Here is a 14,569-nt window from a genome sequence, read left to right as displayed (position 1 = left end):
AGTATCATGTGCTCATGTACTTTTCTCATGACCAAAGGTCTGTTTGTTTTAGTTAGAACAAAAAGTAAAAGCTGCTGTGAAGGTTCAGCCAAATTTCAAATCAGTCATCCAGGTTTTAAAAAAGCACGTCGAACCTTCGCTGGAACTGCATCACTTGGTAAAAGCCACCTGTTGTCTTCAGAGCCACCATCCCCTCTGAGAGTTTTGTTCCTCTTGGTTCAACCTATTTTTAGGGCAGCCGAGATGTTGAGCGCTATATTTGCACATTGCAGTTCTGCAGTGTGTCTGGAGCAACAAGCAACACGCCATCTGCTTTTCTAGGTGTGTGTTTGTCTCAGAAAGGCACCACGGAGGGTGGCCAGTGTGAGGAGATGTGTTACAGTAAGCTGAACACTTTTTGATCTTTCTCTCTGATAGGAGGAAGTTGTTGTGGCTGGGGGAGTTTGGAGCATGAAAGTGTGTGAAAAGCAGTTGTGTGTGTGTGTGTGTGTGTGTGCACCAGTGGGTTGCAGGCTTTGGCTTTTGTTAGGAGACCCTGTCCAGGAGTGTGACCAGAGCTGATTGCATCCACAAAAACCGCATTGTGTCCATGTTGTGAGATAAACAAAAGGAACAAAGCTTGTTTTTAATTCTTACATTTTGATTCAGTCATTTCACCCCCACAGGATTCCACCCTGCTGGAGCAACAATGAGTTCTCACGCCAAACATCGGAAGGAGAGGGTCGGTACGATGGACTACGACACACAAATAAGAGGTAGAAGTTCCCATCTGTGCCGTTTTCACCCCTCCACCACCCCCTCCCCTTTATCACACCGACTGTCATCAGCAGGCTGTTGTGTGGGAAATGTTGCAAATTAACTTTCTCGCCCTGCAACAAAAAGTTCTGAATGAGTCAGGCTTGCCGTTGGTCTTGACAGTTTTCCTCTCCTCCACTGTTTGAACTTTCAGAGGTACGTTGCCAGCTTGTAGACCAGCTAAAGGTTTTAGATTTGCAACTCGAGCAAAAGACCCAGCAGCTGCAAGACATGACTGACTACCTGAGGCGACGAGGGGAGATCGAGAACGAGTACGCCCGCTCCCTGGAGAGGCTTGCTGAACGGTTCACTCTGAAGATAAAGAGGTGATGGGATTGGAAGTCTTTGTATACATGTTTATTTTCATACTTTATTGCATTTTTCTTGATGCATTTCTCTTCAGGAAGGACCCCGGTAATCACTCTGTGTCCCAAGTCTGGGTGGCTCTTTTGTCTCAGACCCGCCAGGAAAGCAGGGACCACTGTAGACTTGGTGAAAGCTGCAGCAACCTTCTGGTCCAGCCCATCATACACTGTCTAGAATACACACAGCGCCTTGCTAAAAAGGTGCAACACTAAAACCAATGTTCGTTTGGCATTGAACCCACCGAGGCTCACTGTGTTTTGTCTCTGCAGAGCAAAGATCTCTGCTCTCAGCTGCAGGACGGTCTACTCAAGGTCACCACTGAGCTGCTGACTGTAAGAGAGAAACTCATCACCAGAACATTGTTTATGTTCTAAAACATCTAAATAAAAGAAGTTTTTGTTCAGGCATGGCGGACGTACTTCCAGTACCACTCTGAGTTTGTGTGTGCGGAGGGGAAGTTGAGAGAGGCAGAGAAACAGGAGGAAAAGCAGAAGCAGAGCAACTCTAAAAAACTGGAGAGGTTGATAGAAAAAGTGAATAATCTTTATTCTGCTGAAATGTGAGTATGCATGCTGTTGTTGTTTGAATCCTTGCTGATATTATTTTCATATTTTGCAGAGACAAATTAAAGTTCAAGAGATCCAACTAAAGTGCAGCAAAGCCAGAAATGATTACCTCTTGAACCTGGCTGCAGCTAATTCCTCCATGAATAAATACTTCCTCCAGGACATCTCTACCCTCATAGATGTAAGACCATCAGTTTGCAACTCTTTTTCTTACTTTTATAATAAAATAGCTCCATGAACTTTGGCATGATATCCCTCAGTGCGCAGATGTGGGGTACCACCTAACATTGGGCCGGGTGATGCAGGCCTACCTGTCTCGTCGGGTGACAACCCAGCAGAAGGTGAGCACAGGTCTGGAGCAGCTCCAGGAAGCCGTGAGTGAACTAGACCAGGGCCGAGACAGAGACGTCCTCCTGCAGGAGCACTACAGCACCTTCTCCATGCCCCTTCGCTTCCCCTATCAGCCCCATGAAGGGGATCAGGTGTGTCTCTTTATCAAAACATACTTTTTTTTATCTATTCTTTACTATTCCAGGCACAAGATTTCCTTGTGTCTGGCAGATTTCTGAAGTCGGCATAGAGAGCGAAACGAGGTGTGAGATGGAGACCAGATTCAAACAGATACAAACCCGAATGAAGGCGGTCACGCAGGAATCCGGAGAGGTAAAGAACATCTCATCCTGTCAGTAATAGTTCTGTACACGATGTTTTTGTCTGAACTGAAAAGCGGGATTAGATCATTATTGGTGTTTTTGATTTACTAACTTGGAAATGTGGTTCATGTAGGTCTAGGTCTATTTCTCACAAATGAGGGCTGTTTTGCATTTAGAAGAATTATTACTTTTAACTACTTTTAAAACCAACGTGCACAACTGCAAACGTGGAATGCAGCCGTCTCTGATGCACCTGAACTCCTCCCCAATCTATCAGGTCAAAACGCCTCTGCATATTCTTTTATTCCCACTTTCATGCAGGCTCGCACAAGCATGTCAGCAGCTAGGTCGTCCCTGCTGGAGGGGATCAGTGATGATGATCTGGAGTCCAACAGTGGCAGTGGCCAGCCTCAGGAGGGCAGCAATGAGAATCTAAGCCTCAGACCCAACGGGACCCGGCGCAGGGCCAACCTGCAGGAAATAGAAAACCTCTACTTCACGGTTGGGTCTGAGAAATCCCAAAAGTTCACTCTTCAAAGGAATTCCAGACTGATGGATTTTATTTGTTTTGCAGAGAGTGAAAGAGTTCCTCGTCGGCAGCTCGCTGGAGTCGAAACTCCAAGCCAAACATGACCTGCTTAAAGAGGCTGTGGAAAAAGGTATGACTTCTGCAATTCTCACGTGACCATATCACAAAGCAGCCTGCAGTAACAAAGCAAAGTGTCATTTACATAAAAAAACGTACAACACAGCGGCGTGTTACATTAAAAGACAGTTTTGTTCCTTTTTCTTTTAAACAGCTGATAGAATGTCAGATACCTTTTCTACTTGGGTGGTTCTCTGTTGTGTCTAACCTTTTCATTTCTTCCTGCAGAAGCATCAAATGAACGCAAGCCCAGGTAAAAATTATGATTATACTCTGCTTCCACTTCAAGTCCATCTCTTTAGGCTCCTTTGATCGGTTCCATCACATAGCGATGATGGGGTAGATTGATATTGTCCTGCGGGATGATGTGGGTGATGGGGTGGAGGGTCTGAGTTTGGAGTATCCGGACGTTCCCTGGAGATGGGTTCACTGGGGTTATCTGGGACTGGGGGGGCTGCTGCCTCCCTCTGGAGGTGCTTGGAATGCCTGGGGGGGGGGGGGGGGGGGGGGGGAACTACTGGCAGTTGTGAGTGGGGCCCCTTGGGGGTCTTGGTGGTGGCCATGGGTTGCTGCCTGGCAGCTGCATTACACCTGAGTAGGTCTGGGTGGGGGCTTCGGGGTGTGGGGGTGGCCGGCCCCGTGTGGGGATCTGGGCGGGGCCTTGGGGGTCGGGTCCTGATATGTATGCTGCCGGGAAGAAGGCTGAACATACAGCAGTGCCTGACCTGGGCTCAGGGGCCTCAGGTAGATCTTGGCTCCTTGCCCTGGGGTGGTATTTTGACAACGGAGGTGCCTATTGGGGCCAGTGGGGGGAGCTGGCTCCCTGGAGGGCTTAGGCCAACCAGCCATTGCTCCCCATCCCTACACATTTTTCTCCTTCTGCTTCCTCACATCATCACGCAAACATCCACCTAGAACCTTGGGGGGTGGACAAGTCAGGGGGTGCGGGTATGGACCCCATTTCCACATTCCTGTGGCAACCTGCCCCTAATTTTATTTGCACATTAAACACTTCCAACGACTTCCACGCAAACACACACTTAGGGCCTTGGGAGTGAGCACATTCAATGGCATTTGGCAAGGGGATTTTTCAGCCTCGTCCCGAGTGCCGGTGCCCACTTCCAATTTTAAACTGCACTTATGGGCCATTCCCATCTGTACCGGGTCGGCCCAGGCCGGGTAGCCCCAGTCGGCCCCAGCCTGGCCTGGTTGATTCCACACATCCTTGCCTTAAGCCCATATGGGCTGATTCTACCCACCAATCAGAGGCTTACTCTAATGGAAGGTGTGAATTTGCTGTCAGCAGTGGGTGTGTTGGCCCTGGTCGGCCTGAAGCAGACCCCCTCGCTCACCACAGCCATGGAATATACCTCATCAACATGCATCAACACTGTGTTGGAGCAGGCGGAGGGAGACTAGGGGTCTTAGCACACCTCTGTCGCTTGGCTTCCTGGGGCTGGAGGCTAGGAGGGGGATCTGGCCATCTGGTTGGGGTCTGGGGTGATGGGTTGCTTTGCTCAGCGTTGGGCGGGGGAGCCTGCTCATCAGCACCCCAGCAGAAAGGGTTGAACTCTGGGATCCGGTGATGGTTGTACCCTTTGTGCAGCAGTACTGGGACCAGAGTAAAAGGGGTGTGTATGTGTGAGCATGTGTGTGACTGTGTCTGTGTATGAATGTATATGTCAGGTTGGGCTTTTGACTCCTCCCCTCTCCTGGGACTTCTTTTGATGCTATACATCTTCGCCTCCCCTCCCTCTGCCACACTTGGTGTGGACTGTGGCGCCTTGATCTGTCTGAGTGTTCGCAGCTCCCAGGTCAGGGGGTTTAAGATTTTTGGTGTTTGCCTTATAAATCCCGGTGGCCGCCTGGTGGAGTCTAGGTCCCTGGGTCCCCGGCGGGGCTGGTTGCACCTGGGTCCCGGGTCACTGGGTTCCGTGCTCGGCCGGCTGGGGGGTGGGAGGCTGTGGGCGGGCCTGTGGGCTTGCCGCTGATATCTCCCGGGGCTCTGCCAGCTGCTGGATGTGGCCCCCCGGGGCAATCCTCTGCACCTCTTGAGGAGGGCTGGGGCTTTTCTGGTTGCAATCTCCCTGGGGTCCCTGTGCTCTGGGGCAGCTCCTGGATCTCTGGTACTTGGAGCTCCTTCCATCTCCTACACATCTTTGGGGGGCGGATCTGTGGCCCCTCAGACTCTTGGATGCTCTAATAGAGAAACCTATTGGACGCTCCTATAGAGAAACCTTACATATACAAGCACGTGTACACACAGGTGCTCACATGGTGCTCTCATAAGTATGGACTTGGGCACGCTCACATGTCTCAAGGCTGTGGTTGGCACTAAATGCACTGTGATTTTATTGTTGTGTGATTGTTCAGTAAAACAAGGTTGATTTTATATTTTCTCATCAAGCTGACGCAGTGATAGCTTGCTCCTGTTGTATTGTTGTGTGTCCTTTTTCTGCAGGTCTAGAAGCAGACCCCTGTTCATCATTGATTGTTAATCTTTGTGGAACCCCCCTTCCTTTTATCTTTTCCTTTCTCTTTCACCTCTGTCTCCATGTCTGGTCGGAAATGCAAGCATTCAAAAAACAATAGCAATAAAGTTATTAAGTATCAGGCGTGGCATTAACAACAGAAGCTTTGATGCTCCACCTGAGTAAATCTGTAAGGCTTGTCACCAGCATTCAGACATTAATTCTGTTTGCTTCACAGCCAGACAGGACAGGGGGTAAAAAAAATTAAATACTCTTGAGTTAATGTGTTTGAAACGAACACAAACGTGTCAGAGGGAAACTCGTTCTGCATTCGTTTCAGCAGGATCAGATCACAGAAGGAAGGAAACAGAGGAGTGTTTATTATGCAGATCAGGACTCAATATTTTGTCTTTAGGATCAAAGCTCAATAAACACCTTCATTCAGAGGAAACCTCTCACCTCTGCAATGTTCAACTCTGAAAAAGGTTACAAATTAAATATTTTTGACTATAAAGGCCCTCCTATTATCTGTGAAATGTTTTAATAAAAAAATAAATAAATAAAAAAACGACCCAAGAAGACAAACAGCTCACGCAAAGCCTCAAAGATTCCAATATGGCTGAGAGCTTTACCTCGCCACCAACTGGAACTCATACTGAAACCAGAACCCACATACCAGTGTACAAAGGCTTGCTTGGTGTACATCAGATAAAAATAAATAAATAAATAAATTAGGATTATTCATCAGACTATGGGGTGTTGATTTGTAAAATAATGCACTTTTAAATAACAGTTAAATGTCAAAGCATTCAAACTATATTAAAATTCCATATTTAGGCTCAAAATTTATTAAATATAATATTAGAAAATAAAATGTATAAGATCTGACTCACACAGGCTCTTGAGGCATTTACAAGGAAATGTATTCACCCAACTTTTGTTTTGGTACTTTTGTTTTATAGCAGTTTACCTGGATTCTGATTACCTTTGGAGTTGTTTACTGCAATTTCCCAAATAATTCAAAAAAGATGACGAGCTGTTTAATTTAAAAAAAATCACAATCCGCACCATCTAAAAAATGAGATGCCATAATGACTCAGTTCTGGAAAAAAACTTTTTCATTGTGTTCTTCAGGAATTCTTTGAGGTCTCGAATCAAAAAGAATCCTTCAAGTTCCAGTTTGTTGCACAACCATAAACTTTTCAGTGGAGATATGCTGTCCTTCATTCAGGTAGCCACCATACTCCTTACACTAAGCTGGTATTGGATAAAACAAGATTTTTCTCTCCGTTAGATGATGTTTATGAACCTATTCTGGATTAAACCTAAAATCCCAACTTCTTTCATTCAGGAATCGGGTCAACAGATTCCATTTGTAGTGGAAAGTTGCATTCGATTCATAAACCTTTACGGTGAGTATTCCTCAGACGCAGAAGCTGTTTGTTTGTTCAGCAGAGATCTTGATCATTCAGTTTTAATGGACTAATGAATACATGGTTGTTTTTTCATCAGGTCTCCATCATGAGGGGATTTTTAGGGTACCAGGATCTCAGATGGATGTCAACAGCCTGAAAGATGCATTTGAGCAAGGTGTGTTTGTGAGTGAGCAGCTGGTGTTTCCAGCTTTTCTCTCTGTAGAGCATAAATAAAGCGAGGCAGTGTGCTGTGGTCTCCCCTGCAGGTAACGACCCTTTGGCTGGTCAGAAATATGATCTGGACTCTGTGGCTGGAGTCCTGAAGCTCTACTTCAGATGTCTGAAGACTCCGCTCTTTCCCATCAGCAGCACCAATCAGCTCCTTGAACACGCACGTGTGTGTGTGTGTGTGTGTGTGTGTGTGTGTGTGTGTGTGTGTGTGTGTGTGTGTGTGTGTGTGTGTGTGTGTGTGTGTGTGTGTGTGTGTGTGTGTGTGTGTGTGTGTGTGTGTGTGTGTGTGTGTGTGTGTGTGTGTGTGTGTGTGTGTGTGTGTGTGTGTGTGTGTGTGTGTGTGTGTGTGTGTGTGTGTGTGTGTGTGTGTGTGTGTGTGTGTGTGTGTGTGTGTGTGTGTGTGTGTGTGTGTGTGTGTGTGTGTGTGTGTGTGTGTGTGTGTGTGTGTGTGTGTGTGTGTGTGTGTGTGTGTTTTGCATCAGCTTATCTTTCATCATCATGTTTCTTTAGATCTAAGTAATGAGGCAGAGAGGGCAGCTCAGCTAAAGGCGGTCATCTCTTCGTACCCAGAGCCCATTATTATCGTCATGAGATACCTCTTCGCATTCCTTCATCAGTGAGTACTCTTAACTACTCATTTTGCACAATAAAGTTTAATTAAAAACAACAACTTTTTTCAGGATTATGTTGTTGAGACTTGATGCTGTTAGCTGAGGTAAAACATTTTATTTACTTCTTATAAAAATGTAAGGGATGAAATAAAACGGTTATTATAAATGATCATAATAAAGGTTTGTTGTTTGAAGAAGGGAATTTTGAAAATGAATCATGTAAGAGCTGAGTTGTATTAATGGTGTGGTTCACTGAAAAATCCTTTTTTCTATGTATTTCTGATTATAATCAATCACCCTGAGTGTTTCATACAGGCTGAACATGAAAATAGTCTCCTACAACTATCTCCTGCATTAGCTTCTGATAGAAAGTAGATGTAGGATTTGAAACGCCTGATACACGTCACTTAGTCTTTCCGGAGTATTTCTCTTATCCGATGGCACCATCGAGTGGCTGACAAGTAGCCTAGTGAACTAGACCAAATTCTTGCTTTGCAAAGTTTGGTCTAGGCACACTCCATTGGAACCTCTGCAGCTCCTACCAGGACTCTGGCTGGCCAATCACAGCTATCTAGAGGGGTTTCAAACACATAAAGAGCTGTGATTGGTCCATAATGGTGGGCCAATCATGGTGCTCTATCTGCTTAGTGATCAAATCACAGAGCTTTATCTTCTTTGTGGGCCAATCAGGGCACTCTATATGCCTGGTGGGTGGGATGATGCAACAGAGTGAAACAAGAGGATGTCACATTCTTTGTCCAGTGGAATGTGGAGATCATTTGAAAGACAACGGTAGAACCCGCCCCACAACCGAGAGCCGTCAATGGAGCGTGGCCAGACTAAATAATATATTTATTTAGTCTGGCTTGCCAGGCTAGCTGACAAGCATATCACACAAATAGTCTCCCAATCCATTTTTTTTAAGATGGCGACTTTACCTTTCTAGATTATGAATGTGCTTCTGTAGCCAACAAACGGAGCTAAAACACGTTTTACAAGTATTATTCTCTTGTCATGTTTTCATATATTTATATTTTAAAGACCTACTTCTCTGTTTTAATATCTAAATTAAAACTTTCCAAATATCATGAAAATTTCTCAATACCGTGAAAATACGAAGGAAAATCTGTTGGTCAGGCTGAAAAGTTTGGGAACTACTGCTCTAAGTGATAAGAGAATATCGTATTATATTATGTGCAGTTTTTTGGGGCTTTTATGTTTTCTGTAAAGATTGGTATGCTGAAAATCTTTTAATGTTTTGCATAAAACATGAGGTTTTGGTTAGTAATTGATTGGGAGAATAACAAATGACTGACTTGGATAGTGTTGATCAGGCAGAGCTTTGTTGCCAGCGTTCCACTGCATAATGGTTTCAAACACGAATATAAAAGTTAGTTTTTACGTAAACCATTGGATGAAATTACACAAACTGACTGAGCTCTAGTTAAGACTTTTGTGTGTGTGTGTGTGGGGGGGGGGGGGGGTACATTGGAACTTTGTCCCCCCCCCCCCCCCCCCAGTTTGAAAATCCTATCTGCACCCCTGTGCACACGTACTAATTAACTGAACATATGAATGTTTTTCACCAAGGAGAAAAACATTCTTTTTCTTTGCAGTTTTAATTACAATTGGAGCAAAAATACCATTAAATGAATAATAAAATATTGCAAGATATTACTCAACTTTCAGTCGTGCCTGTACTTTTTTGAACTTCATTACAATGGTTTTTTTTTTATTTTTGTTCTAGGAATCAGTTTTTATAGTTTGCAACTTGACCTGTTTTCCTGTAAATTATCAAGCTAGAGGACCAAAAAATTCCAAATTTAGCAAACTCTTAACTGAAATAAAAAAAACTTCATGAATATTTCACAATCTCCTAAGGGTAGTAGCACAATAACTTTATTTTTTTTCTTTTGACGGAGTCATAAAAAATATAATTGTAAAACTTTTGGCTGCAATAAGAGAAGTTATTGTGTTTGCATTTATAAAGAGAAGATAAAACATTTTCATTAAGTAAACTGATCCCATGTCTTCTGGTCACCAGTGTGTCTCAGTACAGTGACGAGAACATGATGCAGCCTTACAACTTGGCTGTGTGTTTTGGCCCAAGCTTGGTGAGGGGCGAGCAGGACGATGATGTCGTGACCCTGCAGCCTCAGATCAATGCCCTGGTGAAGAGCATCATCATCCAACATGAAAGCATCTTCCCCAGTCAGAGTGAAGTGCCAGGACCGGTGTATGAGAAGTGTATGTCTCTGGAGCAGGACGACAGGTAAGCTAATAGGTTTAACCTCAGAAGGAAACATCTACATAACATGTGGACAATGCATATTGTAATGAGATCATCTGTGGTTCACTTGTTTACAGTGAGGCTTTAATTGAGGAAGGGGAAGTAGAAGCAGAGCTCACCTTTAGCAAAGATGGTAAGATTAGGTGCTTTTATTTGACTCTTCAAATCTGAAGCCAAAGAGTCTCAGACTAATGAATAACTTGTTCTGGTTATAGATTTGGAAATGAGGTTCACACCTGCGAATGGTACAGCTGTTTCTGTGCTTGCTGCACAGATGAAGGCAGAATGCCCACAAGCCAATAGCAGCGATGCACTGGATCACAGTAGAAGAGCAGCAGGGGGCGGCGCCCCCTCAGCTGCAAAGAGCAATCTCCAGATCCCCATCGTGCCACCAAGCAAGCTGAGGAAACCACTTTCCCCTAGTTTTATGCGCAGAGAGTAAGTAAAACGGACTGATCGGTACACAGACTTAAATAATATGAACATAAATAACAAATCTGAGGAATTTCCTATTAATTAAATTATAATTTCTTATCGATAATATTCTACATTTTTCTAAATTTGAAGTGTGTCACCAGTTTTAAATGATTTTAGTGATAAGCTAGGCTGTTATGGCTATGGTAAGCAGCTAACATGCAAAAAGTGTTGCATTGCATAATGAAAGTGTACAAACAGAAACAGGTAAATTCAGCTACAAACAGTGAATCAATATGAAATGTACGAATAATTTGTATAATTAACTTCTTCAATGCAACATTTTAGACATAAACTTATTAGAGGAAAAGGAATGGATAAAATGAGAGTGTGGTGAGTTATAAAAGTTAAAACGGGTGTTTCAAAGCATGCATTCCTACTAGAGACCACTGCACCTGAGCAAGTTGCCCCCAAATCAACATTTTTTGCTGATTAACTATATAAATGAATGTCTAATGATGCTGTAGACATGTGTAGTCAATAATATGGCACTTAAGTGCATCTTGGTTAAAACTTAAATATTCTGCCCAAACTCAGTGTTGCACCCTCTTCAGGTAAAATCTCTGCACTGCATTTGAATTTTAATCTGCCATCGCTATTGGCTAAGAGGTACACTATGACATTAGCTTGGTACATTATGATGTCAGAATGTTGCGTGTACTTGCTAGTGGCTCCGCCCTCTCGGTCTGCCAGGCAACAGCATTTGTGTAGTAAGTCTTAATCCACTCCCACTTCCTGTTTCCTGCAACAAATGCAGACCGAGAGGGCGGAGATGCTAACACACACACACACACACACACACACACACACACACACACACACACACACACACACACACACACACACACACACACACACACACACACACACACACACACACACACACACACACACACACACACACACACACACACACACACACACACACACACACACACACACACACACACACACACACACACACACACACACACACACACACACACACACACACACACACACACACACACACACACACACACACACACACACACACACACACACACACACACACACACACACACACACACACACACACACACACACACACACACACACACACACACACACACACACACACACACACACACACACACACACACACACACACACACACACACACACACACACACACACACACACACACACACACACACACACACACACACACACACACACACACACACACACACACACACACACACACACACACACACACACACACACACACACACACACACACACACACACACACACACACACACACACACACACACACACACACACACACACACACACACACACACACACACACACACACACACACACACACACACACACACACACACACACACACACACACACACACGCAGCAGCAGCAGCACTGTGACATCATATTGTACCAAGTAGGGATGTCCCAATCCGATCACATGATCAGAAATCGGCCCCGATCACGCTTTACTTCCCGGTCCAAGCCCTGATCCGGACTCGGATACTGGGTTCAAATTACAAGAGAGCAACTTGGTTCTCCTTAAAGGTTGTCAAGCTCCCCTGATGCCCTTAACTTGCACACCCAGAAGGAGCCCAAAAAAGATCCAGTTTCTATATGGACTCAGCGTAGCAGGGATTCTTTTGAGCAGAGATGCAGCAGACCGCTGTTTATTCATGAACTCCAGCTGTGTTCTGCACACGGCCACAGTAACATTTTCTAAGTTTCTAAGTGGCGTCACCAAAAATATATAATTAACACAGTCATTCATGTCCGTTCATTTTCTCTCTGGTAAGTTCTGTCTGTATTTGAGCATAACGTGTGGACGCGCTCGCGCTGCCCCTGCTGCAGCGCTCGTCATGGCGCAGCCGGGCAGCGCAGCGCACACTCCTTTTTTTGCGGTCAATAGATCAATTTGATCTGCTAGTTAAAAAGTTACTTGTGAGGTGAAAAAGAAGGAAGCAGGCAGTTTTTCTGGAGGACTAGGAGATGCAGGAAGATCAGAGACAGACAGGACAGGAAGATAGTAAAATAAAAACCAAGAAAACAAAACAAAGTTCTTAACAAAATAAAATGTAGGTAGATTTATCCCACTACACGTTTGTGCCTGTATAAAGCAATAATTTATCAGCATGTAGTATTTATATAGTTGATACAATTCAGATCATCTTCAAAACTCCGTCCCATGCCCAGGGACGTATCTAAGCATTTTGGGAGCCGAGGCAAAATGGACCCCTGCCAGGTATTTTAAGTTTAAGTGTTGTTTTTTATATTAGACTTTTGATATTTGCAATAAAGTCCAAAAGTGAAGAATTTGTTATTTATTACTTGATTGTTCAAGCTACCTCACAGAAGTGATCTGTTGTTAAAAGTTAATTAAATAAAAAATAAGGAACATTCTGGAACGGGTTTTTTTTTTATGTATCGAAAGTATCAGATCGGGACTCGGTATCAGCAGATTCTCAAAATCAAATGACTCGGACTCGAGGGTAAAAAAAAACCTGATCCCTAGGTCATCCCTAGTACCAAGCTTTTTATTTTTACCTGAAGAGGGTGCAACACTGATAGTTAAAATTTAAATATTCTGCCCAAAACTAAGATGCACTGAAGTGCCAAATTATTGACTACACGTGTCTACAGCACGATTAGACACTTGGTTATTTGGTTTATCAGCAAAAAAAGTTGATTTGGGGATGACTTTATGTATTATTTGATTTACATTAAAAATTTAACACAAAGCTAATTGTAGGTGCATATGTCCGCATTCATTTTTATTAGTTCAGTTTCAGTCTGCTGTGTTCCTTTTTAAAAGGAACATAATTTTTTATTCTGATTTCTCTTTTGACGTTCAGAACTCGACAACCTACATCCTCAGAGGACATTCTCAAACATGTGGACAAGGTCTGTCCAGAAATTGGTTTTGTTTTTATTATTACTCAGTTTAAGGTTGTAAAGAAGAAAACATTTGTAAAATATCAGTGGGTTGATGGTGAATGTGTAGATCTATCAGATGTCTGTTTCTGAGCCGATAAATACGCTAGAACTCACTGTTGAATAACGGCAAGTTCAAAGAACAAGGACCGTTCTGTTTTCCCTCTCATCACATCTGTCCATCTCCTATTAAAGGCAGTCTGTCGCCAGATGGAGTTGGTCTTCAAGGAACTTCTTTTACGGCGAGCACCGCAGGAACCCTCCTCCGTCTCGACACCTTCTGCTCAAGCTCAACAGAAAAAAGGGAAGTGGGAGGGCTGGAAGGGGAGATGAGCTGGGCTTTTTAGAGCAGCAGATCCACTGGAGTGAGAGGACCTGCTTCAGCACACCACATGAAAAGGGAGAGAGAGAAGATGCTGATGAAAACTGAGGACTGTCCGAAGGGCTCTGACAGAAGCTTTCAGCACATCAGTGTCTACAAAACTGAAATCGCTGACCCGTAGTCTCTTCCCCCATGAGGATTATTCTCTTTGAATGCCTTCTCCCTCAAAAGCCCCTTGGTTCTTATTTTCACAAAAAATTTCCAGAATAACTAACATGCAGTAAGATATGAAAACTGATTTTACTCAACATGCATGGATGTTTGTTTTTATCTCAGAACTGGAGATAATGTATTTGATTTTTTATTTTTATTTTTAGGGTTACGTGCAGATCTTTGAGCACACGATTTTAAGTTTCTCAATAAGAATGTTACATTTCTGAAAACTGTGAACATTGTGGCTGTGAGGAATGGTGTAAATTATTTTACATGTTTCACCCCTTTTCTTTGTACATACATAAATAAATTTCTAATTTTCTCAGATATTATTTAAAATGGACACGCACTTTTATATTTTATGCATTTCTTTTTATTTTATGCATTTCTTTTTTTCTCACCTGAGCATTTTATTGATCATCAACTGTTGTTCTTTCCCCCAAAGACCCTTTAACCTTGCATTCATTTCAGTGAATCACATGTTGCCCTGGGCGGGGTATTCTGGGAGCATGGAGAACCAGGCCCTTTGATACAGGTTCCTGCGTGACTGGTGCCAA

At 43.7% G+C, this 14,569-nt stretch overlaps 1 protein-coding gene across 1 annotated transcript; it reads left to right on the top strand.

Moving 5' to 3' along the window:
• The first annotated feature begins 248 nt into the window (after window positions 1–248).
• On the top strand, window positions 249–14,028 carry arhgap4a (Rho GTPase activating protein 4a). The gene is made up of 22 exons (XM_054745896.2): window positions 249–381; window positions 666–755; window positions 950–1,121; window positions 1,199–1,361; window positions 1,431–1,493; window positions 1,566–1,694; window positions 1,780–1,908; window positions 1,988–2,209; window positions 2,289–2,390; window positions 2,702–2,881; window positions 2,955–3,039; window positions 3,255–3,279; window positions 6,632–6,728; window positions 6,849–6,909; window positions 7,010–7,087; window positions 7,179–7,307; window positions 7,654–7,759; window positions 9,799–10,026; window positions 10,122–10,177; window positions 10,260–10,482; window positions 13,399–13,447; window positions 13,673–14,028. Exons 1-22 carry the CDS (start codon window positions 372–374, stop codon window positions 13,808–13,810), a joined length of 2,535 nt encoding a protein of 844 aa, XP_054601871.2. The 5' UTR covers window positions 249–371; the 3' UTR covers window positions 13,811–14,028.
• Window positions 14,029–14,569: the final 541 nt, after the last annotated feature.

The sequence above is a fragment of the Nothobranchius furzeri genome, chromosome 15 (assembly GCF_043380555.1).
Source record: "Nothobranchius furzeri strain GRZ-AD chromosome 15, NfurGRZ-RIMD1, whole genome shotgun sequence".
NCBI lineage: Eukaryota > Metazoa > Chordata > Actinopteri > Cyprinodontiformes > Nothobranchiidae > Nothobranchius > Nothobranchius furzeri.
Note: the sequence above shows the minus strand (reverse complement) of the source record. Positions and strands in the feature narration are given on the sequence as shown.

Bases quoted from the DNA above. Each gene is read 5' to 3' on its own strand.
- arhgap4a (XM_054745896.2), top strand. The intron at 6,910-7,009 runs GTGAGTATTCCT...TTTTTTCATCAG, and splicing joins TCGATTCATAAACCTTTACG to GTCTCCATCATGAGGGGATT. The intron at 7,088-7,178 runs GTGTGTTTGTGA...TCTCCCCTGCAG, and splicing joins GAAAGATGCATTTGAGCAAG to GTAACGACCCTTTGGCTGGT.